This window comes from Martes martes, assembly GCF_963455335.1.
Source record: "Martes martes genome assembly, chromosome: 2".
Classification (NCBI taxonomy): Eukaryota; Metazoa; Chordata; class Mammalia; order Carnivora; family Mustelidae; genus Martes; species Martes martes.
Genome location: NC_137889.1, coordinates 195,063,087 through 195,085,730, shown reverse-complemented (window position 1 = coordinate 195,085,730; position 22,644 = coordinate 195,063,087). Strand labels below are relative to the sequence as shown.

At 36.9% G+C, this 22,644-nt stretch overlaps 1 protein-coding gene across 1 annotated transcript in view; it reads right to left on the bottom strand.

Moving 5' to 3' along the window:
- AMTN (amelotin) overlaps positions 1 to 20,409 on the bottom strand; it is a gene marked incomplete at both ends in the record, with an annotated part of 30,970 nt that extends 10,561 nt beyond the window's left edge. Inside the window, 7 exons of the mRNA XM_080796377.1 lie at positions 7,044 to 7,308; positions 9,950 to 9,976; positions 11,286 to 11,321; positions 15,442 to 15,531; positions 16,446 to 16,511; positions 18,308 to 18,394; positions 20,356 to 20,409. Coding sequence (XP_080652503.1) covers positions 7,044 to 7,308; positions 9,950 to 9,976; positions 11,286 to 11,321; positions 15,442 to 15,531; positions 16,446 to 16,511; positions 18,308 to 18,394; positions 20,356 to 20,409 — 625 coding nt within the window. The remainder of the gene's footprint in view (positions 1 to 7,043; positions 7,309 to 9,949; positions 9,977 to 11,285; positions 11,322 to 15,441; positions 15,532 to 16,445; positions 16,512 to 18,307; positions 18,395 to 20,355) is intronic.
- Positions 20,410 to 22,644: the final 2,235 nt, after the last annotated feature.

The window sequence follows — 22,644 nt, the reverse complement described above, 5'->3', positions numbered from 1 at the left end:
CAAGGGATATTTAGATAGTTGGAAGAGTTATGGAATTTTGTTTCCTCTTTGCCAGGTCACACACAGGGTATAAGGCATCAATCACTTATTTTGCTCATACATTCTCTGATTTTCCTTAGGTATTGTCTTTCCTCTACCTTCTTTCTGACTATGTGAGTTCTAACATGGATTTTATGGATGGATTTCAGATTAGAGACTAAAGTGTTTTCTTATAGTGCCTTGTTCCCCTAAAGGGACTATTGGTTCGCTACACTTTTAGCTTTTCTGTCTCAGGACCACTAGGGGGAGGTATTTTCTATTTCTTGGCCTGATCATTTCTTCTGGCAAACCATATCAATTTGCAAACCTGTGGATTAATGCTTTAAAATACCAACAAACAAATGTTTTCTTGGTATCTTTAAAACACTGATAGACCCTTTTTAAAGAAGTGGCAGGTTTATCTAGAAACTGAGCATAAAGGACAGAAAGTTCCCCTTTGTCCTTTTCCCCTCACCCCAACCATTAATGTTGTTACTAATAACTTACATTGGTGGGTGCATTTGTTACAACTGATGATCTAATAATGATACTTTAAAAAAAAAAGAGAGAGAGATTTATTTACTTATTTGAGAGAGAGTGTGTGTGAGGGCAGAAGGAGAGGGAAAAAATCTCAAGACTTCTTCCTGCTGAGCACAGAGCCCAATGTGGGACTTAATGTTATGACCCTGAGATCATGACCTGAGCTGAAATCAAGTTGGTTGCTTAACTGACCGAGCCACCCAAGGCCTCCCTAATACTGATACATTTTTATTAACTATATTCCATAGTTTACATTACGGTTCACTTTTTATGTTGTAAATTCCGTGGATTTTGACAAATGTCTAATGACATGTATCTATCATCTCTTATGATAAAGAATAGGTTCATTGTCCTAAAAATCCTCTGTGGTCCACCTAGTAATCTCTCCCTCCCTCTGAACCTCTACAATCCTGATCTTTTTACTGTCTCCATCGTTTTGTCTGTTTCAAAATGTCATCTAGCAGGAATCACATGGTATGTATTCTTCTCAGATTGGCTTCTTTTACTTAAGTTTCCTTCAAAAGGTTAGCTTTTCATGGCTTAATAGCTGAAGAATACTTCATTATATGGGTGGTCCACAGTTTGCTTATCAGTCCTCTGCTGAAGGACATCTTGGTTGCTTCTAAGTTTGGCAATTATGAGTAAAGCTGCTGTAAACATTTGTATGAAGATTCTTAAGTTTTCAGCTCATGTAAGTAAACATCAGGGAGTGCAATTGCTGGATCATTTAAGAGTATGCTAAGTTTTGGAAGAAACAACTAACCTATCTTGCAAAGCGGCTATCCCATTTTGCACTCCCACCAGCAATGAGTACGATTTCTTGTTGCTTCACATACTTGCCAGTATTTGGTATTATCCATGTTGAGGATTTTAGCCTTTCCAATAAGCATGTAGTGCTATCTTACTGTTTTTTGAATTTGTAATTTCATGCATATGATGTTGAGCTTTTCCTGTTTTCATATATTTATTTGGCATGTGTATACCTTCTTTGGTGAGATATCTGTTTAAATTTTTGTCCACGAAAAAATTGGGTTGTTGTCTTATTGTAGAATTTTGTAAGTAGTTTGTATAGTTTGGATAACAGTCCTTTATCAATTTTGCCACTATTTTCTCCCAGTCTATCACTTGTCTTTTCATTCTCCTAACATTGTCTTTTGGAGAGCAGAAAATTTTAATTTTAATGAAAGTTCAACTTACTTGTTTTTCTCTCATATAGCTCTTTTGGTGTTGTATCTAAAAAGTCACCGCCATACCCAAGGTCACCTAGATTTTCTGCTTTTATATTCTGGGATTTTTATAGTGTTGCATTTTATACTCAGGTAATGAGCCACTTTGAGTTAGCTTTTGTGAAAGTTGTAAGGTCAGTGTCTAATTTTTTTTCCCCTGCTTATGGATAACTTAGTTGCTCCAGCCCCATTGCTGAAAAGATCATCCTTATTTACCTCAGACTTTTTTTGTCTTTTATGTGACAGTGATTTTTATAGTATCATTTTTTTTTTATAGAGAGAATAGAAAGATGATTTGGTCTTTCCTCCAGCATTATTGATTAAATTTTATTTTTGGAAATTAAAAAAATTTCTCTCAACTGTGTAACTTATTATGCAAACCCAAGTTCAAATGCCATCTCCATCAAGTTCAAATGCTAGCTCTTCTGTGACCTTGGACATGTGACTTACATCAAGCTTTAGATTTCTCGTCAGTTAAATGGGAGTTCCACTTTTAAAACCTGTGGCTCTTTCCTTAAATCTAGACTTGCATTATCCTATATGGTAGCCACTTACCACATGTGGTACTGAGCACTTGAAGTGTAACTAGTTTAAACTGAGATGTAAATGGAAATACTCCTCTGATTATAAAGATTTAGAACCCCCTGAAAGAATCTAAAGCAGATAATTATTTTTTTGTATTTCATGTGTGTAAAATTATAATATTTATATACATTGCATTAAATAAAATGTATTCTCAAAATTAATTTCACTTACTTCTTTTTATGTCTTTTATGTGACTTCTAGAAAATTTAAAATTACGTGTATGACTTGTGTTGTATTTCTATTGGGTGTTATTTCTTTAGACTTTGGTATCCATTATCATGCCAAGAGTAAATTAGAATTCAGTTTTCTAAAAATATTTTGCACGTTCCACGTAGAATTCCACATAGTATATATTATTTTCCCCTTCTTTGGTCTCTAAGCAGGATTTGTCAACTAGAACAAGATAGGTATTATGATGACAATTTGCCTTTTAATAAGGACATAGATAGGATTAATGTAAAAATAACACAAAATACAGGGCAAAGAGCTTGTCTAGATCTGAGTAGAAGTGGGGAGACAGAGATGTATTTCTGATGGAGGTAATGAAGGTTAAGTTTAAGCTTTAGTGCTCTTCACTTGAATGAGTTCCATCCAAGGCCCTAAGAGGGTGCTGGTGATCTGTTCAGAGGGTCTTATGTTTTGTTTTAACCACAACTAGTGAAAACATCTGACTCTCTCCACCTTGGTTTTCCTTTTATCTTACTCTATCTTCTGTCAAATGGCACTGGGGTGATCACAGGCAGTTTTGGGATCTGCCTAAGACAGATTGATTTAGGGACACATTGAATTTGGGTTTAGCAGGGTGTATTTATGTGGTTTGTGAATAATGAAGGTGCTCTGGTTGTTTCATTTCAGAAGTGGCTCTTGGGAATACTCCTTGCCTCCCCCCCCCCCCACCAAATGTTGGGACACCAAAGTGAAAGGCAAGAGTTGGTGTTGAAATATGAACTTGTCTCGTGGTGCTTGGAAGCATAAGTATGTGGTAACTGGAGAGGAGAAAGCTCTATATAATATTTAAAGCCAGAAGCTGGTCTGTGGAAAATTCTACCAATCAGACAGTAAAGTTGCAAGTGGAGGTTTCAGTTTTCATTGGTTTCTTGTTTAGAGGGAAGGTCTCTTCTGCCAGGAATATATTCTATATTGCAGTGCATACATTTACACATTTACTATAATTTTTTTTCTTTCTTTTTTTTTGGTGGGAATTGAATGAAATTGATTGTATCATCATGAATTTGTAGGGCACAGATTGAAGCAATACAATAAGAACAAGAAGGCTTCTGTCGGAAGTCACACACATGTGACCGATCACCATGTATTTTCAATATATTTCCAGGGAGAAGTCTTTAACCCACTGAGCCACCCAAGCGCCTCCCCCCCCTTTTAAAAAGATTTTATTTATTTATTTGACAGACAGATCACAAGTAGGCAGAGAGGCAGGCAGAGAGAGAGGAGGAAGCAGGCTTCCCGCTGAGCAGAGAGCCCGATGCGGGGCTCAATCCCAGGAGGCTGGGATCATGACCTGAGCTGAAGGCAACGGCTTCCAGGGAGTAGTCTTTAAGAAATGGATGTGACATTGCTCAACATTATTTTTAAAGTGTGGTGAGGATTCTTGGGGGTCTCTGATATAATTTTGGTGTATCAGTGGATTAAACTACTCTTCTAATAATGTAAAGATCATATATTGCCTTATTCTCATTTCTGAAGAGTACGTAGTGGAATTTTCCAGCAGCTTGTGATATTGTGAGAGGTACAGATTGAATGCAGAAGCAAATATGAGAATCTTATCTTCTATTAAGTCAGACATGAGGGATATTTCAAAGATAAACCCACTTTTCTCACTAAATTTTGTTAACTAAATCAAGCATTCTCATTGAATTTAATAAAACAGTATTTTTAATGTAAAAATCTGTTATTTGTATCACCATGTAATTTATTTATTACTGATATCTTTAAATGAATGAATAACTAAGTGTTTTTAATTTTGCATTCTTAGTTTCTACCATCAAAAATGTTCTCAATGATTAATTACCTGATGATTCCATTAGGTCTTCATTTAATTTTGTTGAAAGCTAAGAATGAGAAACTACTGAGTTGCAAATGGTTATTTTCATTCTCAACACCAGCCCTGATATTTGGAATTCTTCATTTGTTTTGCGTCTTGGAGATTTTCTATGACTAATTTTCCACAGTAAGATCTATGGTAGGTGAGACATAGGGTTTTTGTTTGTTTGTTTGTTTGTTTTTGCTGATGTTGGAAAAGAGACTACGTAAGGAGAGAAGGAAGAAGAGACATTCTTGGGCAAGGTCAGTCTTTGGAAAGTACACACATGGGGGTTAAGAATGGAGATTGTGCCCTCAAAACCATCTGTTTGCCTGTAATTCTTGGAAAATCTTCAGATTCATTCAGGAGTAGCATGCTCCAGGAAGAGACCTGGGCTAGATGGTCTAGCTGGTAATCATACACCTAAACTAGTAATTAAAGCTCAGTGAGGAAGTATAGGAATGAAGGGTAGGGCTGGAAGGACAGGTTATGTCAGTTGGTTAGAAGGCTATTGAAAGTCAATGACATGACTTTCCATAGTGGTGCAGAGTTTGCAGAGCACTTGAAGGCACTACCTACTTCGATAATTGTGTTAACCTGTGCAACATTTATAAAAGGAGTTTTCGTTCTCGTTTTATAGATGAGAAAAATGAGGCTCAGAGAGAATTATTTTTGATAAAGGGTCATCTAGGAAATCTTATTTTTAAAAAAGATTTTATTTATTTGACAGAGAGACAGAGAATGAGCACAAGAAGAGGGGAAGAGGGAGAAGCAGGCTCCCTGCTTGGCTCAGGACTCAATCCTAAGACCCTGGGATCATGACCTGAGACGAAGGCAGATAGATGCTTAACCGACTGAGCCACCCAGGCACCCCTAGGAAAACTTTTGATAGCACTTTTAATTAGTATTACATGACACTAATGGAAAAATATTTTTTGGAAAATTGAATTCTGATTTACTCTCATTTGGCCATGAAAATCTTGACAATTCATGAATGTGTCATTCAGATTCTGCAAATCTGAAACACTGCGGCTAACAAATGTTTAACCATTAGGAAATCTTTACCTAAAAAACTTAACGTGGAATATATTTTGTGGGTGTATATCTGGATTTGTTCCATACTGATGGGGCTGATTCAAATATAGGGAGGAATGTAATTAAACCTATCCTTGTCTTTCCTTGGTGAGAGTTGTGCTGGAGTTGTGTCAGTCCCTTCCACTCCCTCCCACTCAGAGTGAACTGCAGTTGTCTGAGTGAGAAACTTAAATAAGATTAAATTCTACTTTTTAGATACATGGAGCAAGAGAATCACCTTCGGGTTTATTTCACGTCATTTCTCAGTTTTAGATATACCCAAATCAAGCATTACATGCCCAAATCACCAATTCTGTATATAAGCAACCTGAGGCCAGGCCGTATGATTTATAATTCGTTGTTTCCACTTCCCGTCTTAGATGTGCTTAAAGAAAATTAAAGCTTATGGGAGAGAGTGGGTGATTTGTTGGTTTTGAAGAAATCAGAAATTATCCGTACATTGCTGAATATCCACTCCGTGGCTGCCGTGCTCCCCACTCCAGAGAAAGTCCTCCACCTGCAGCAGGATCCAAGTGTCCTTGGGGAATGTAGTTTCTGAAAGGGTCTACTGTTCTATCCCCAAAGAAGAGAAAGGGTCAGTTTCAAAATATGTTTAATACGTCTATCTTCCAGGTCCAAAGTGGCATAATGTTACATTTCAAAGGCAAATGTATCCATTTAATTATTTTTTTTCAGAAGTCATTAATCTCTAGGAAGAGTATGTTTTCTGAAATTTCAAGAACGTTAGGTAAACTAAGAGTTTTTTTCTGATACTCTCTACTGTGTCTCCGTGACATGATCAGTGAGGAAGATTCTCATGTATCACCACATGGGAGGAGGCTTAGTTGAAAAAACTTGAAACAGCTTACTGAATTCCTGGAAGAAAAGAAAACATTTTTTCAAAAAGTAGGTAAGAGTATATTGGATTTAAACATTTTTACTTGAGATCAAATTTCTTTCCTAAAAGCACGAGTATCAACATCAAATCATTCTTTTGTTATTTCCAAGGACATTGATTCTAGACATCCCTGCATGTTAAATGATTATCTCTGCCTTTTGGTGCTTAAAGAGCTTCGTTCTGCAACCTTCCTTAAGTCCCATCTCAAGAGAATGGCACATGTGTTCCCCTACTGTGCTAACTCCCATCTATGACTAGTGGCTGCTTGCAACACTATGTTAAGAAGGTTTAGGCTCATCCATGATCAGTGAGTGACAAGAATATAATGATTGATTAACTGTGTCTGCTGTGGGTCTGCATATGTTTGGGGGTCAGAAGAAGATGAGGAAAGGAGAGCACAGTCCGTTTTCAAAGACGTCTCTATCCAACCTAAGATAGAAAATATGGTATGCCAGCACTTGAGTGTCTCCTTTCTGGGTTGATATGGTAGGATTGGTGGCCCAGTAAAAATATTCCCTCACATTGCAGGAATCAATTGTGAGTGTTAAGTAGAGGGAATCCTTGATTTTATTAGGATCTGTGTTGGGCAAGGCAAGACAAAGAACTGTTTCCACGCTGCAAGTGATCTTCCTGAGGCATTTTCCTGGCTCAGAGAATTTACCATTTGGAGACCCAGTGGTGGTTTCCTGGGTGGTGTGCATGCCCTTTTGGATGCCTGCAGGGGCGGTCACTCCAAAGTCATCGTCTATGTCGCTGGGAGTTGTGGAAAAGCCCTCTGGAGTCCCCTGGATGGCAGGATTCACTCCGGCTTGCCCTGCAGGAAGGACTCCCTTCTGGGCATCTGGATTAGCTGGACTGGTAGGCAGGATGGATCCCGGGAACAGTGGCTGAAAAAGGAGTCCTGTGAAGATTTGTGGGGCCACCGGCTGGAAGGAGGAAAAGAAAAGGCAAACAAAGTCAAAAGGACACGTTTTAATGCTGGTCAACTAGCATTTCTTCTTTGAGGGCAGCAAGTTGGGACAGGAATAGTAGGATGGAACGGATAGAGTCAGAGAAAAATAATAAAGATTGGGCATTTTTCAGAAGAAATGCCCCTCTCTCCTGAGCAAGCCTGATGCTGGTTTCATGACTACAATTCGATGCTGTATTTTATTTCTCTCAGAAAGGGTAAGCCACAATCATGGGAGAAGCAATAATGAATAATTTGTTCATCTTGGGTGTATTTGGAGGTAGAATGAGGGCAGGAAATCCATATAATTATGCTGGGTTATCTCTCTGCTGTTGACCCAAATTATAGTCTCTCTTTTGTCCAGAATTTTTAAAAATAATTAAAAAAACTAAAAATTAATAGAAACATGAATTAGTCAATCAACCCTCATCTTATGATTTGCATCTCTTCAAGTTTCTTTTGATTTATTTTTTGAAGGCGTTGGAATATTCAGACAGAAATACTTCTCTTGTCAATACAACAACTTGTGTATTCCTTGAGGGTACTCAGTGAACTCCTCTGTGTAGGTCTGTCAATGATTTGCATACTAGAAATAAATGTTGTTGCTGCCTACATTTATTATTTTTTTTCCTGGAAAAAATTACCATGAGAAGTTCCTCTTAAGAAGAAATAATTTAGTGTAAACTGGATTTGGAGAAAGTTCAGGCAGGGACTTGTTCTCTGAAACCCCTCAGTTCTCATTAGAACTGAGAATAAAATAAGAATAGAATAGCATAGAATGAAAAGTGTTGAGGTCTCCCAGTTAAGATACAGTTCAGTTTCCTTGAGCATGGTTCTTGTTACTTTGTATAAGAACTGCCTGAAAAGTTTGTTTAAAAGGTAATTCCCAGGTTCCACTGCTAGAGAGATTCTGATTGAGCAGATCTAGGGCAGGATCCAGAAATCTGCATTTTTTTTTTAAGATTTTATTTATTTATTTGACAGACAGAGATCACAAGTAGGCAGAGAGAGAGGGGGAAGCAGGCTCCCCGCTGAGCAGAGAGCCCGGTGCGGGGCTCAATCCCAGGACCCTGAGATCATGACCTGATCCGAAGGCAGAGGCTTAAACCCACTGAGCCACCCAGGTGCCCCAGATATCTGCATTTTTTATCAGTACCCTGAGTTGTCTCGATTTGGTGGTCCAAGACTAAAGTTTGGGAAACACTGTCTTAGATTTACCAGGTACTATAGCCAGAATTAGACTTATGCCAGAGAGAGACAGGAGTGGAATATAGATGTTTTCAAGCAGGGGGTCATAGAATTTATAGATTTGAAATAAAGAAGGTGGTAATGCCCATCATTAAAAAATAAGACACAAAGAATAGACTATAAATTACTGAGTGCATTCTATGTGGTAAGGGTAAATACTATTTCAGGAAGTGTGTGTGTGTGTGTTAGCTGCATGAAAAATAACTGTTACTGTGGGTTTTACTTAAAAAAAGTTTGGTGGTTATTAAGGAGGGCACGTATTGCATGGAACACTGGGTGTGGTGCATAATCAATGAATCTTGGAAAACTGAAAAAATAAAATAAAATTGAAAAAAAAAGTTTGAGAACCACTGGTACAGCAGATAGAAAAATGACTTTTGATCTGAATCTACTATTTCTTGACCTTGGGACCTAAGTAGCTTAAGTTCTCTGAGCCTCAGTTTTATTATCTATAAAGCTGGGTTAAAAATCTGTGCTTTGTGGGGTGTCTGGCAGATTCAGATTGTAGAGCATGCAACTCTTGATCTTGAAGTCATGAGTTCAAGCCCCATGTTGGGCATAGTTTACTTAAGAAAAAAAAATCTGTAGTTTGTAATTTGGTGAGGATTAAAGGCAATGTATGTAAAAGATCTACCAAGGTGCCTGTTACACAAAATTGGCTAAATAAGTGGTAGATGTGGGTGTTCGTGTACCATTGTTGCAAAACAATCCCACTGCTTGATTTTATTTGTGAACAATCAAGCAAATCTCTACCTTTTTCACAATAGAAAGATTTAAAAACAAACCTGTCTTCTCAGATATTGCCTTGACTCTTAACTTCAGTGTCATGTTTAGGTACATTTTTTCCTAAAAATGACTTATGGACTTATGGGACAATGTGTAAAAGAGTCTGATAATGGTAAAATGAGTCTTACTATTTAGTTCAGCCCTCTAGTTATTCATGTGTGCAGGAAAAGCTTATCCGTCACTATAGGGTGTTAACAAAAGAACATATTTTCCTATAAAAATAAAAAAAATTAATCTTTCCTGCAATATGTATATTATTGTACATCATATGCTTTTTAATAATTTATAATCCTAGATTTTAATCATATAAAGTTAAAAATATGCATTGAATTTCTGGATAGAACTGAATCTAATATCAATATATAGGAAAAAAAATCTATGTCAAATTAATGGAAAAGTAGCTGTAGAAGGAGAGTGAAATTCTCACCTAGACAAAGGTATTTTAATGCAAAGATCTATAAAAAAGTTTATAGTAGGCACCGGGTTTAGGGGTTGTGGTCAAAAGAGACTGTGTGGGGACAGAAAGGAAGACTGTGATTGCAGTGAGAAGACTTTGAAATGCCAGTAATTAATTTTCTTTTTACCAATTCTTCTGAGCTTATGATAGCACCCTAAAAGGAAAATAATACACAAGTTATTAGACAAATTTTAATATTTTTGAAGCAAGATATGTATAACATAATTTAAAAACTTAAAATACTTGTAAAATTTGTAAAGAGACATTTAAAATTTTTAAAAAATTTTTAATTGCCTTTATGACTGTTTCCCATAATTCAAGTCAGCATATGATATTGGACTGCTAATGCCTAATATCTGAGTGATGTGAAATCTTCTGCATTTTAAAAGTTATACACTTTTCTATTGTTAAGTAATACATGCACATTGGAAGAAACTTGGAAAATGCAGAAAGCAACAAAGAAAAAAATACCATCCCATCATACAGAGTTTGATGGATTTTCCTCCAGATGTTTTTCACACATTTCTTTTTTACATAATCTAAGAAGCTACTTATATAACTTATATAAGTCATATAATTTGGGTCTTACTTTTTCTTTTAATAATATACCCACAATCATTTAACCTTAGTAATGACGAATTCAAATAAATGTACTATTTGAATGTTCTCAAAATATTTGCTTTTACTTTTGCACCATCTGCTCAATCATTTTCCTTTTGTTTAAATTTAAGTGGCACCTGATTTTTTTTCTCTACCACAGGTATTATTTTGAGAAATGTCTTCGTATGTAGACCTTTGCTGTATTTCAGATTATTTCACTGAGATGTGTTCCCAGCTGTGGAATTAAGAATTGATACGAACTTTATATCTGACTCTGCTTTCAGAAGTAAAAGCTACCATCTGATGCAAGTCATATATGATCTTGACACTTGGTAATTTTGTCAATGATCTCAAGTATTACCTTTCATAAAGGCAAATAGGGAGAGAGGAAAATGTTTGTATCATTTTTAGGGAAAAGATACATAGTTAATAAATAGATTTGAGATTAAAAAAGAAATCCCCCAAATCATCAATCATTAGATCAGTCCCATTAACTTATTTTTTTATTACCTGTATGCTTTGAAGGACTGACTGGCTTACCCATGACATTTACTAACTGTGATTATAACTGAGTAACTCTATCTCCAATTACTCCCCTTCAAATTAGAAATAAAAATATTATCTTCAAAAATATTATCTTCAAAAGTTGTTTTGAATACTGAGATAATATGTAACAAATAATAAAATACCTAGAATAGTGCCTGGTGCTTAGTAATTGCTCAGTAAGGGCTAACTCGTTATTATCAGTTCACACAGTGCAAAGTAAATAGAAAACTTGGCAACTATCTGGTAAATTGAGGCAGGATGACATATTTCACACTAAGATGATTTAAAATAAAAATCACATCACAAAATAATCTTACATGGGCTCCAAGGTGTGCTACAATAACTGGTAACATCTAAAAAAGAGTGAAAAATTCAATTAAAATATATCCAAAGGTAAGTTCTAGCAGATGACACAGATACTGAGATTTTCTTTATTTTTATTTATTTATTTATTTATTTATTTATTTATTTATTTAAGATTTCATTTAATTTGACAGACAGAGATCACAGGTAGGCAGAGAGGCAGGCAGAGAGAGAGGAAGGGAAGGGAAGCAGGCTTGCGGCTGAGCAGAGAGCCCAATGTGGGACTTGATCCCAGGACCCTGGGATCATGACCTGAGCCGAAAGCAGAGGCTTTAACCCACTGAGCCACCCAGGCGCCCGAGATTTTCTTAAAAGTGTACAATATTCATGGAAGAAGTATTTATTACCAATGTATCAGCTATAGCTATAGATAGAAACCCACAGAGTTGCTTGGGAATTGGAACTCAACCAATTCGTAAAAGGCAGGTTTAGACCCAGAGAGATTTAGAAACTAGTACAAGGAAACACATTCAGGAGGTAGAAGTTACGGAATAGGATGGGCAAAAAATAATTTTGGTCTCAAGCTATCTCCAAACTGAAAGTTATTACAAGTAATAACGACAGTAAAATGCATGTTTCTTTTATATGGCATCTCAGAAGACACATTAAAAATGGATTTTAAAATACAAAGATTTATCAAAGCATATATGTTTAGTTTCATAATGATTACTTGGATATTTTGCTGCTAAAATAGAGAACTGGTAGAAAATTATGGATGAGAGTCTATCATCTTGATACTGGCAGAGTTCTTAGAACTAAATGAGAAATACTTTACTGGTCACTGAGAACCACTTAAATGTTATGAAGTTTTAGTTGAAAAGGTTTGGGTAAGGTGTTGGCATGCTGTAGTACTCGAAGAAATAACCTAGAATTTGTCCAAGTGAACTAGTGTTTTAAAGTTTTTTTTTATTTCTATAGACATTCTCCTAATGCCATGAAAGTCATCTACATGTGAATTCTAACACTAACCAACGCAAAAGATGTGAAAGTCTCAAGAAACAGATTCTTAGTTTTGTTATTTCCCAGGACAGTTTGTTCAGTAATACCCAGAATGCCAAAAGGTACGTACCTTTAAGTATATACATTTAAGAAAAAAGCCTTACTGTCTGTCAGATCCTTGGCTACTGACAAAAAAAAAAGCCAACCAGTCTTCAGAATGGTGATTGGAAAGTAGGGTGAAGGGAAGGGGCACCGATGATTTGGAAAAAAGCATAATTGAGATTTGTTCTTTAAAGGCCATTTCAAAGGAACAGAAAGATACAAATAGGAAACCACAAATGTGTCAATAAAAAGTGTGATAAAAGATAATTTAGTTGATCACCAATATAACGTTAAGGAGAAAACTTTTTATCAGTTTTTGGTAGAGATATTGTTTGAAGTAAAAATAACTAACACTGAGTGTTTACCCTGTGGTAGGTACTGTTTTAAGTGTTTTATGTTTATTTGCTCATTTAATCCTTGTAACAATCCTAGAGGTAGGTTCTACTTTAATCCGTATTTTAAATCATGAGGAAAATGAGCCACGGAGTGGTGAAGTCACTTGACCACACACACAGTAACTAGAGAGCTGGGATTTGACCAGAGTTTTGTGGTTCTAGAGTTTACCCTTAACCACATTTGGCCTTGCTTTGATAAATGAGAGCTGTGGACGGGTCCCCAGGTTTCTGACAAGGATGTAGGGCACTCTGCATAGGGAGACACAGGACTGGAGGGCTGGGACTGCACAGGAGGCCAAGGAGGCGTTGGCATATGCTGGAGAGACTGAAGAATCCCTACTGAGAATGGGAACTGATCTACATTAGTGTACACTAATATCAGACTCTCTCTGCTCGACTTCAGTGACATCTACAGTGCCTACTAATGCCTTGGACTCCAGTGGATATTCTTTTTTCTATTTTTTTTTTTAAGATTTTTATCTACTTATTTGAGAGTGAGGGAGAGTGACAGAAGAGCACAAGTGGGGTGAGAGGTTGAGGGAGAAGCAGACTCCTCAATGAGCAGGGATCTTGAAGTGGGGATCCCAGGACTCTGGGATCATGACCTGAGCCATAGACAGATGCTTAACCCACTGAGCCACCCAGGCGCCCCGCCAGTGGATAGTCTTTGGTGAATATGAAATGTACTAAACTGGGCTTCAGGGTTAGAGCAGGGCAACAATTGAAGCTGAAGCTGGGGAGGTAGCATGTGGGTTATTCAGGATCATGTGTTAAAGAGACTCTCATTTTATTTGCCTGTATCTCTAGTCTTTTTCAGAGGATCACTGTTATTATTAAGATCTAAATGAGCAACAAGTACTTGGAGTGAAGACTCTAATACACCTGTATGAAATAAGCGCTGGTTGATAGGCAAGTAAGTATACATCTCAATATTTTAAAAATGTAAAAATCAGTTATGTCACAGAATTTCACAAATATGAAAGAAACGAAGCAGTGGAGAGTTTCTTGTGTTGTTATTTTGGACAAATGAAAGCACAGAGAGAAGCATTAGTTACATATGATATAGAATTTAAATTCAATTGTTCTGTCAATTAAACTCAGCTTTGATTATAATTACTAATTAATACAAACTTACTCTTATTAAGACCTGGAGGTGTCCTTTGTGGTAGGAGGATGGTAAGAATATATTCGTTCATTGCTGTATTCATGTTTTGTAATTTTGAAATGTGTATTAAAAGTCTTACAATTTTGTATGTCTTTGGACCCACAAATACTGTTTCTAAGAACTGGTCCTAAGGAAATAATCATTGATATGCTCAAAGACTTATTTAAAGGATGTTCACTGTAATACTGTTTACAGAAGCAAAAATTTTGATGGAAAAAACCCCAATTTTTGCAATATGATGGAATACTAAGCAATCAATAAAAACAATTTTATAAGTGAATATTTCAAAGTACAAAGACCATTCAAAATACATTAAGTGAAAAAATTAGATTATAGAACATTAGACATAGTAAGAACATATTGCCTTTAAAAAATGTACTTACATGTGTAGAAAAAGGACCGCAAGGACATGCCCTAGAATGCTGACCATGTTTAGTGCTGGCTGGTAGGGTTATGGGTGAATTTTATTTTTCTTTTTGCTTTTCTACATTTTCTTAATTTTCTATAATTAACACACAATACATGTAATACATAAATAGCTTCTAAAAAAATTAAACCATTCTGTGGGAATGATAGGGGCTGAGTTCATGCATTAGAATAAGTGATCTATAAACAACTTAGTCTAGCTGTAAAGAGATCATTGTGTTTTTCTCCAAATCATTAAGCTATTTAGAGAAGTTTCAAGATGCTGGAACTTGGGCTTTGTCTGTAGTTAAGACGCAACACTTATGATAGGAGTGATGCTATATGCATTTCATTTAAATCCTAATGGGAGAGGGTTTTTCAGGGTTTTTCTGGAAAGCAAGTGATGATGGGAGGAGAGAAGGAACTAGAGACTTGTTGGGGAATTGAGAGGAGGCATGAAGTGAGTGCACAGAAAAGGAGATTAGATTTACCGGAAATAAACTTTATTCATCTCTCATTTTTTTCTTTGGGATGATTCTGGTCGCCCAGAAAGTCTTTCATAGAAAACAGCAAGGTAGAAAAGATTCCTGCTACCTCTCGATTTCCCTCCTTATATTCTTTACCTTTTAATGTTCCCCAGCACCTCACATTTTCCTGTTACCTGTTACAAACATATTTTAGGGAGGTTATGAGGTAGCAGGCTGTTTTCTCTGGGAATTTTCATCAAGGACCAAATTACCAAAGATGTTCTATGTTCAGTTGAACATTCCTCTGTAAATTTCTGGGTAAAACCTTTTTCCAAGATTTATTTATTTATTTGAGAGAGAGAGAGAGAGAGAAGGGAGAGCGGCAGAGGGAAAGAGAGAGAGACCCCCAGCAGACTCCCCTCTGAGCATGAAGTCAGATGCAGGGGTCCATCCCAGGACCCCAAAAACATGACCTGAGCAGAAACCAAGAGTCTGACGCGCAACCCACTGAGCCACTCAGCTGCCCCTCTGTGTAAGACTTTTAAGAACCTTAAAAAAATTCTTTCCTTCCCTTTTAGGCTTCTACCTTATAGAAAATGCTGCCCAATGTTGAACTGAACTCCCGTCTTGAACTTACTTGGGATTGCAGCTGCTGTTGTGTGTTCAGTCCCCCCAGGCTCAGGGGGAGGGTCTGGGTACCAGGTAGCATCCCTGCAGCAGGATTTAGCTGTAGGGCAACGAACAAGATCGTCATTGTGTTGTTCCATGTTGAACATTCGAGAAACTAAAATGTATTTATTAAACGTAAAATACGCTTAAAGGGAGGATTTGCTATGCAAGTATATACGTTTACTATGCACACCCCAAAATAGTATGTGATTAACTATTGTACTAGGAATTAGGTGTGGAGATGAAGGTCGGGGACTTATTTAGTCTACTAGTATGACCATAAGGTCCAGGACTAACATTTCCCATATGAACCCATTCTCTTGAGGATTACTTGGATGATTTGATTCTCACTTTCCACTCTTGATTATAATAACTATGGTTCTTGAGATTTTTTGATAGGTTTCTTATAAATAAATTAATTTCTTCATAGGCCTCCCCATAAAAATGGTGAGGGTCACAATGAAATATCTAGTCTGAATACAGTGTAGTGTTATGCTTAAATCTCACCACCTTAATCAGGAAAGGTATTTATTATGTTTCTTCTCCCAAATAGAGTAAAATATACAGATAGTCCACGAGAAGAATGAAGATCTTTCTTACCCCTTCTAGTTTGCTCTTGTTGGGGTGATGATAGTGGTCATAGCTTTTGTGTGGGTGTGTGGACATGTTAGGGACAGTGAGGAAAATATGTTGGAAGAATGTGCAGAGGAGCTTGAAGAAGAGGTAAGAAGAACTAAAGCAGTTGAAGACATGAGAATTCGATTCATTCCCTTAGAAGTCCTTTTGCTAAGAAAAACTTTTTATGATGTACTGAATAGCACCCCATGCTCTGACTTTTCTGTATTCTCTTTCAACTTATCTACAATAATTGTGTGTGTGTGTGTGTGTGTGTGTGTGTGTATTTGTAGATAAACTCAACATTAGGTATTGTATTTAACAGTGGATATTAAAATGATATAAAAGAGTACTTACCAGCTGCAGATCTGACCCCAGTGTGAACATCTGTGTCAGTGGTATCAGACTTAAAGAGGGGAGTACCTGTAGGGGTATTGAAATTGATGTGAGACCAGAGCTTGTCTGTTTCCACCTTGCTGTCTGTGGCAGATATCCTCATGTTTATACTCCCAATACAGGTGGATTTAGGATGAAGGTAAATGGAAGTGAAATTTTGGGGCCTCTCACCAGCTTTGCCTCCCCTTCTGTGGCCCCCAGTGGCACCCTAGCAATATGTTGTGTTTAAAAATGTATAATTGGCTCTTATTTCTTATCTCATAGTAATTATTCACAATGAGATACCACCTCACACCTGTCGAAAGAGCTAAAAATAACAAGTTAGGAAACAAGAGGTGTTGGTGAGGATGTGGAGAAATGGGAACTTTTCTTACACTGTTGGTGGGAATGCAAACTGGTACAGCCACCCTAGAAAACAATATGGAGGTTCCTCAAAAAGTTGAAAATAGAGCTACCCTTTGACCCAGCAATTGCACTACTGGGTATTTACCCAAAAGATATAAACATAGTCATTCGATGGGGCATGTGCACCTGAATGTTTATAGCAACAATGTCCACAATAGCCAAACTATGGAAAGAGATGTCCATCGACAGAAAAATGGATAAAGAAGATTTGGCATGTATATATATATTTATATGTATATATATATTTAATTATATATATATATATATATATATATATATGAATACTAATCAGCCATCAAAAATTGAAATCTTACCATTTGTAACAGTGCGATGGAACTAGAGGGTATTGTGCCAAATGAAATGAGAGAAAGACAAAGACCATAGAGCTTCACTCCTATGTGTAATTTAAAAAACAAAACAGACGAACACAGGGAAAGGGAGGGAAAAACAAAATAGGATGAAATCAGAGAGGGAGACTCTTAACTTTAAGAAACAAACTGAGGGTTGCTGGAGGGGAGGTGGGTGGGGGGATGGGGTAATTGGGTGATGGGCATAAAGGACGGTACTTGGTATAATGAGCGCCGGGTGTTATATGCAACTGATGAATCACTAAACTCTACCTCTGAAACTAATATTGCATTAAGTGTTAACTAACTGATTTAAAATAAAATAAAGATAAGTTATATACTTTAGTACTTAATTTTACATATCTAATTCTGTCTTCCCTTTCTTAAACAGCATCCTCAAATTGTATAAGCTTCGGTCAGGTTCCTTAAGGAGTGAGACAGAGTCCTGTCTTGAGTGCTCCCTAATGTCCCCAAAACTAAAAAAGAGAACTTTAGACTTGGTGTTGTACTATTTCACAAAGTCTAGATGTAGGTAAGGAGGGATCCTTTAGAGCAGAGCAGGTGTTAGAGTTGTAAGAAGGGGGTAGCCAAGAGACAATACAGTTTTCAAAAGTTTTTACATAAACAAATTTTGCAATAACATTAGCTCATAGGTAACAATGGAATTTAAGAAAGTTATAAGGAAATCCAGGTATTTTTATAGAGCTATCTTAATCCCTGCCAGCTCTGGCAGACAGACCACATATGCTTATGTCACAGTATCGCAAGGGCATTGATGACCAAGCTTTGTCATTAGGTGTCGCTCTTGCTTTTCAGGTTTTACTGTTGGTTGCTAAACCAAATTATTATTGAGACAAAAAGAAAAAGAATGAAGATGGTTTGCTTTTTCTGCTCAAAATTTTCAAAAAGTGTATTGGTTCTTTTTGGTTGTTGTGCTCCCAAGAGTAAGTCGTTTCAACCATGAAAGCTTGTTCAACCATGAGACTGTGTGTAAATCTTGATTTTAAACTCATTATTCTTACCACGTTTCCTTTGTTGGTCTGCAAATGTTCCCCACTGCAGGACTCTCACCTGATTTGGCTGCTGCTGGTTTAGTAGTGTTGCCTGATGTGGAGCCGGTTTTGTTGGAGGAAGTCCCAAAACAGGGTTGAGCTGTGTCTGTAATGACAAATATTAGATGAGGCAGTGATGGGTCTGAGGTTTTGTATCCGTTTATTTCCAGACGTAACAAGATGTCCCCAATGCAGAAATGTCTGCCTTTAGGTTCTGTGTGTTTCTGAATTTAACTCCCTGGGATGTTTTGTGTATGGCAGGAGATGAATTGTAGGGTGGGAAAATGCCAGAGCAGAGGGTAGTGTAGGGAAAGATCTAGGGTGGGGTTGGACCTCAGATAGTAGTCCCTAGGCTTCTTTCTTTTTTCTGTAACTGCCTCCCTCCTTTTTCAGGACACAAAATACATCAGCTGCACCTTAGCTCGGTAAACCTTTGCTTTCCCCCCATGCCTGAAGGTAAGCTGCCATAACTTACCTTCCTGGTTCTGCCTTGTGCCTGACAAGTCATTTCCGGTAATGGAAATTCAATCTCCTTCCTGGCCGGGATATTTTCTTAGTGTATTAAGAATAACTGAATTCTAGGGGTGAAATTGTCCTTGACATCCATATTAGCTATCTAATCATCATTGATTCGTTTTTTTATGCCTTCATGATAATTCAATAAATTCATTTACAAATAATAAAAAAATACCTCGTCCATGTGTCCTGAGTTTTCATTTGATAAATATCACTACTGCACCCTGTAGAGATGTCAGTATTACACCCCACATCTCCTGCTCCACTAACTTTCTGGCTGCTCTCACATCATTGGCTATTAGCAGTCTGCATTAACCTGCAAACCACTCCTTAGTCAACCTTGAATGATTACTGGGCACCTGGAAGGTTTTATTTATCTTGAGTTTTCACAAATTGTATGGTAATTTAAATACACTAACGACACCTTATTTAGAGGAACCATTGAGTAAACTTGTTTGAAGTGAGAAATCACATTTTACAAAAGAATTATTAATTTACCTTATTTTAAAATCAATTTTTGCAGACAACTTCTTTAAAGAAGGACATAAGTATATTTGGAGTGAAATAAGGAGAGTGGTTCTATCTTGTCCCCATAAGATCACCTTGTTCATCTTCGTAGAACTAATCATAGTTATAATTTATAATTTAATGTTTCTTTAAAAAAGTCTTTATTAGTATTTATAGTCCTTGCAAACACCATGAAGGACCGCTCACCATTGTATTTTCAGCACGAGCACAGTATCTGGGACATAGAGCTTTCATTAAGTATTTGTTGATTGTATGGATGACTATAGATGTGTCAAGCGAGTTCAACTAAGAATGGTCTCTTTTTGTTCTTCTGTTTCATAGAAAATTCCTTCTAATTTTTTCCGTATGTCAAATATCATCTCAGGTGGCCAAAGAGAAGTCTGCAAACCACCCACATCTATATAAAATATTGGTGGACAGTTGGAGGACATATTCAAACACTAGTACTCCTTTCTTTCAAACACCTGTTACATGTGAACATTTTTCAATGCTCTAAGGAAAAAAGTTGGCCACTTTGTAATACCCCCTCACTTTTGTACACTTGATCAGTTTTTTAGAGTTTATATAGTCACACAATTTAGTAACATTTTTAGGCTTTATAAGCCTACATGTTTCATGCTTCCAATTAGAAAAGTCATAAAATGTAGTTTACCTCTTTAGTCATGAGAAAATAATTGGTTGCCAAGAAAATCTTCATTTTGGAGAATGAAATAATTATCCGCTTTAAGTAGACACAATGTAAGACATTTCTTTTTTCCCCCCGGTTTCTACCCCACTGTTCTGCCAAAATAATTGAAATTCTATTGCATTAGAGTGGGTGCTTTTTAAAAATCTAAGTATGTTGAAATATGCACTGACACCTTATTAATGTGTCATTTTTCATGTTGGAAAATACAAACAGAAAACTAAGGGGATGGGTCACAGGACAGAGCAGTGTTGATGGAGTGCTGGGAGAAAGCTAGGTCTGCAAGCAGAGGGTGCTACTGAGGCTGCTTGGTAATAAAATAAACATATCGCACTTACCGGTAATGACTGAGTTGACCCTAAGAGATAAAGTAGCAGAATCATAGTCTTCATGTTTCAAAAGGATACCTATAATAACAAAATAGTATCACTCTTTCACTCTATTTTTTCCCCTGTTCAGAGAAGACATTAAAAAAATTTTTTATTTGAAATAAGACCAATTAATGTTACCTTTCTCTCCACTCGGCAAAATGTACAGGTGTGGTGATATTCAAAGTCCTGTTGATTGCCCCAGTGTCTGTGGTGGATAATTTTACCCTTGGATGAGTTGTAAGTTTGTAGAGGAATTTAAACTCAATCCCAGGAGGCTGGCAACTGAGAGGCCAATCAGGACTTAGCTTCTGTGAAATCATTTGGTTTCTTTCATTTCCCAACACTTCATTAGGTGAGTTATTAGCTGCAGACATCGTATTACCCAATGTCTACCATTTGAATAGAGGGTATTTCAGGAAGACATACTTTGTGCAATTAAGAAAAGTGCAGACAATAAAAAAAATTACAATCCTCTTTTACCTCCTCTTTCCCAAATGAGTTCCCAGATGTACCTGTTTTGTCATGTTTCTATGAACATACAAATCAGACATCAGAATGTTCAGCTTTGTGCATAGTTAAAAAATTAAGCCTGTTATGTATTGCTTTGCAACTTTATTTATTTGACAAATGATAACTTCATGTGTTAGTACATACAGTTTTATTTCATTTATTTAATGGTTTTGTTATATTACATAACATTTCTTTTTGATAGACATTTCATCCATTTTCATTGTATTTTATAATGATAAAAGTGGAACAATGGACATCGTTATAAAACTTGTCTCACAGATGTGGGGGTACTTCTGTAGGTTTTATTCCTAGAAGTCCTGAATTAAAGGATATCTGTTTTAAGTTTCAATAGATAAGGCTGAATTGCCATCCAGAAATGTTGAATATATGCTTTATTTTAAGCAAGGAAAAAGATACTTAAACTTGAGCAAAACACAGATGCTCACTGAGGTCTGTTTCACAACAAAAGAACAACTAAGTGCTCACCATAGGTTTTCAGGGCCCCAGGCTGCACCAGGAGTTTTTGAGATTTGCTACTTCTTTAATGATGCTTTTAATGGACCTTGGTTGGGTCTATTCAACAACTTCTGAGTACAAATCAATGATGAATTTATGTCATGCCAGGATTTCATGTGGGAGGCCACCATAGCTTTGGCTTGTTTTAAGGTCCAGAAAGTCTGTCAGTGGAAAATTGTCTGAGATAATGAGGCATTCCAAAAAGCTTTTCTGTAGCTACTCCTTTCATGACACAATCAATTTTTGTTATTGTCAGGTAGGAATGGGAATACTGTCTAGGTGGGGAAAGAAAGGCTAACAAGTTTGGTAAGTGACAGTGATAAGAGCATATGCAGGTATGAAGGAGAGCATGGTTAATTTTGTTGGGGGCAGAAAAGCAGAACAAGTTTCACAAGGAGGTGACCCTCAGCTGGGTTTTGAAGGATAAGAAAAAATTCGCTAAGAAGGCAAACAGAGCATCTAGGCAGACCAAGTGTTCAGGTAGGGAGGGATGATGTTTTTGGTTCCTATCACTAGAACAAAATGGAGTGAGGATAAAAGTAGGGGTTCGGGTTGGAGAGATACCTAATATTAGCCTTCTGTAACATTTTGTTAGTTTCTATTACTCATGGTGGCACTTAATTAGACATTATCTTATAGGGCTCCTTCATTATTGCTCAATTGTATATTTCTCTTGAGTTGGAGGGAGAGTCCTTAAGGCCATGTCTTATATTTGTTTAGTGTCTTCTATGTTAATAACATTGCAAAGCACTAGATGGTCACCATATGTCAATGAATATATGGTAGAGGTATATGCTATTGGGAGTTGGAACAAGATTGAGGTGAAAGAAAACTTCAGAGAAGAGATGGGGTTCTAGGGACGCCTGGGTGGCTCAATGGGTTAAGCCTCTGTCTTTGGCTCGGGTCATGATCCCAGGGTCCTTGAATGGAGCCCTGCATCGGGCCCTCTGCTCAGCGGGGAACCTGCTTCTGCCTCTCTCTCTGCCTGCCTCTCTGCCTACTTGTGATCTCTCTCTGTCAAATAAATAAATACAATTTTAAACAAAAAAAGAGATGGGGTTCTAAATGGATTTGAAGAACAAATATAATTGGTGAGACAGAGAATAACCTGAAAAGTGGGTGTGACTGAGAGGAGCAAAGGAACATAAGTGCTAAAGGATGTGACAGGGAAGCAACTTTATTTATGTTTTCATGGGCTTTCAATACGTTCATTGATTCCTTTACCAACTC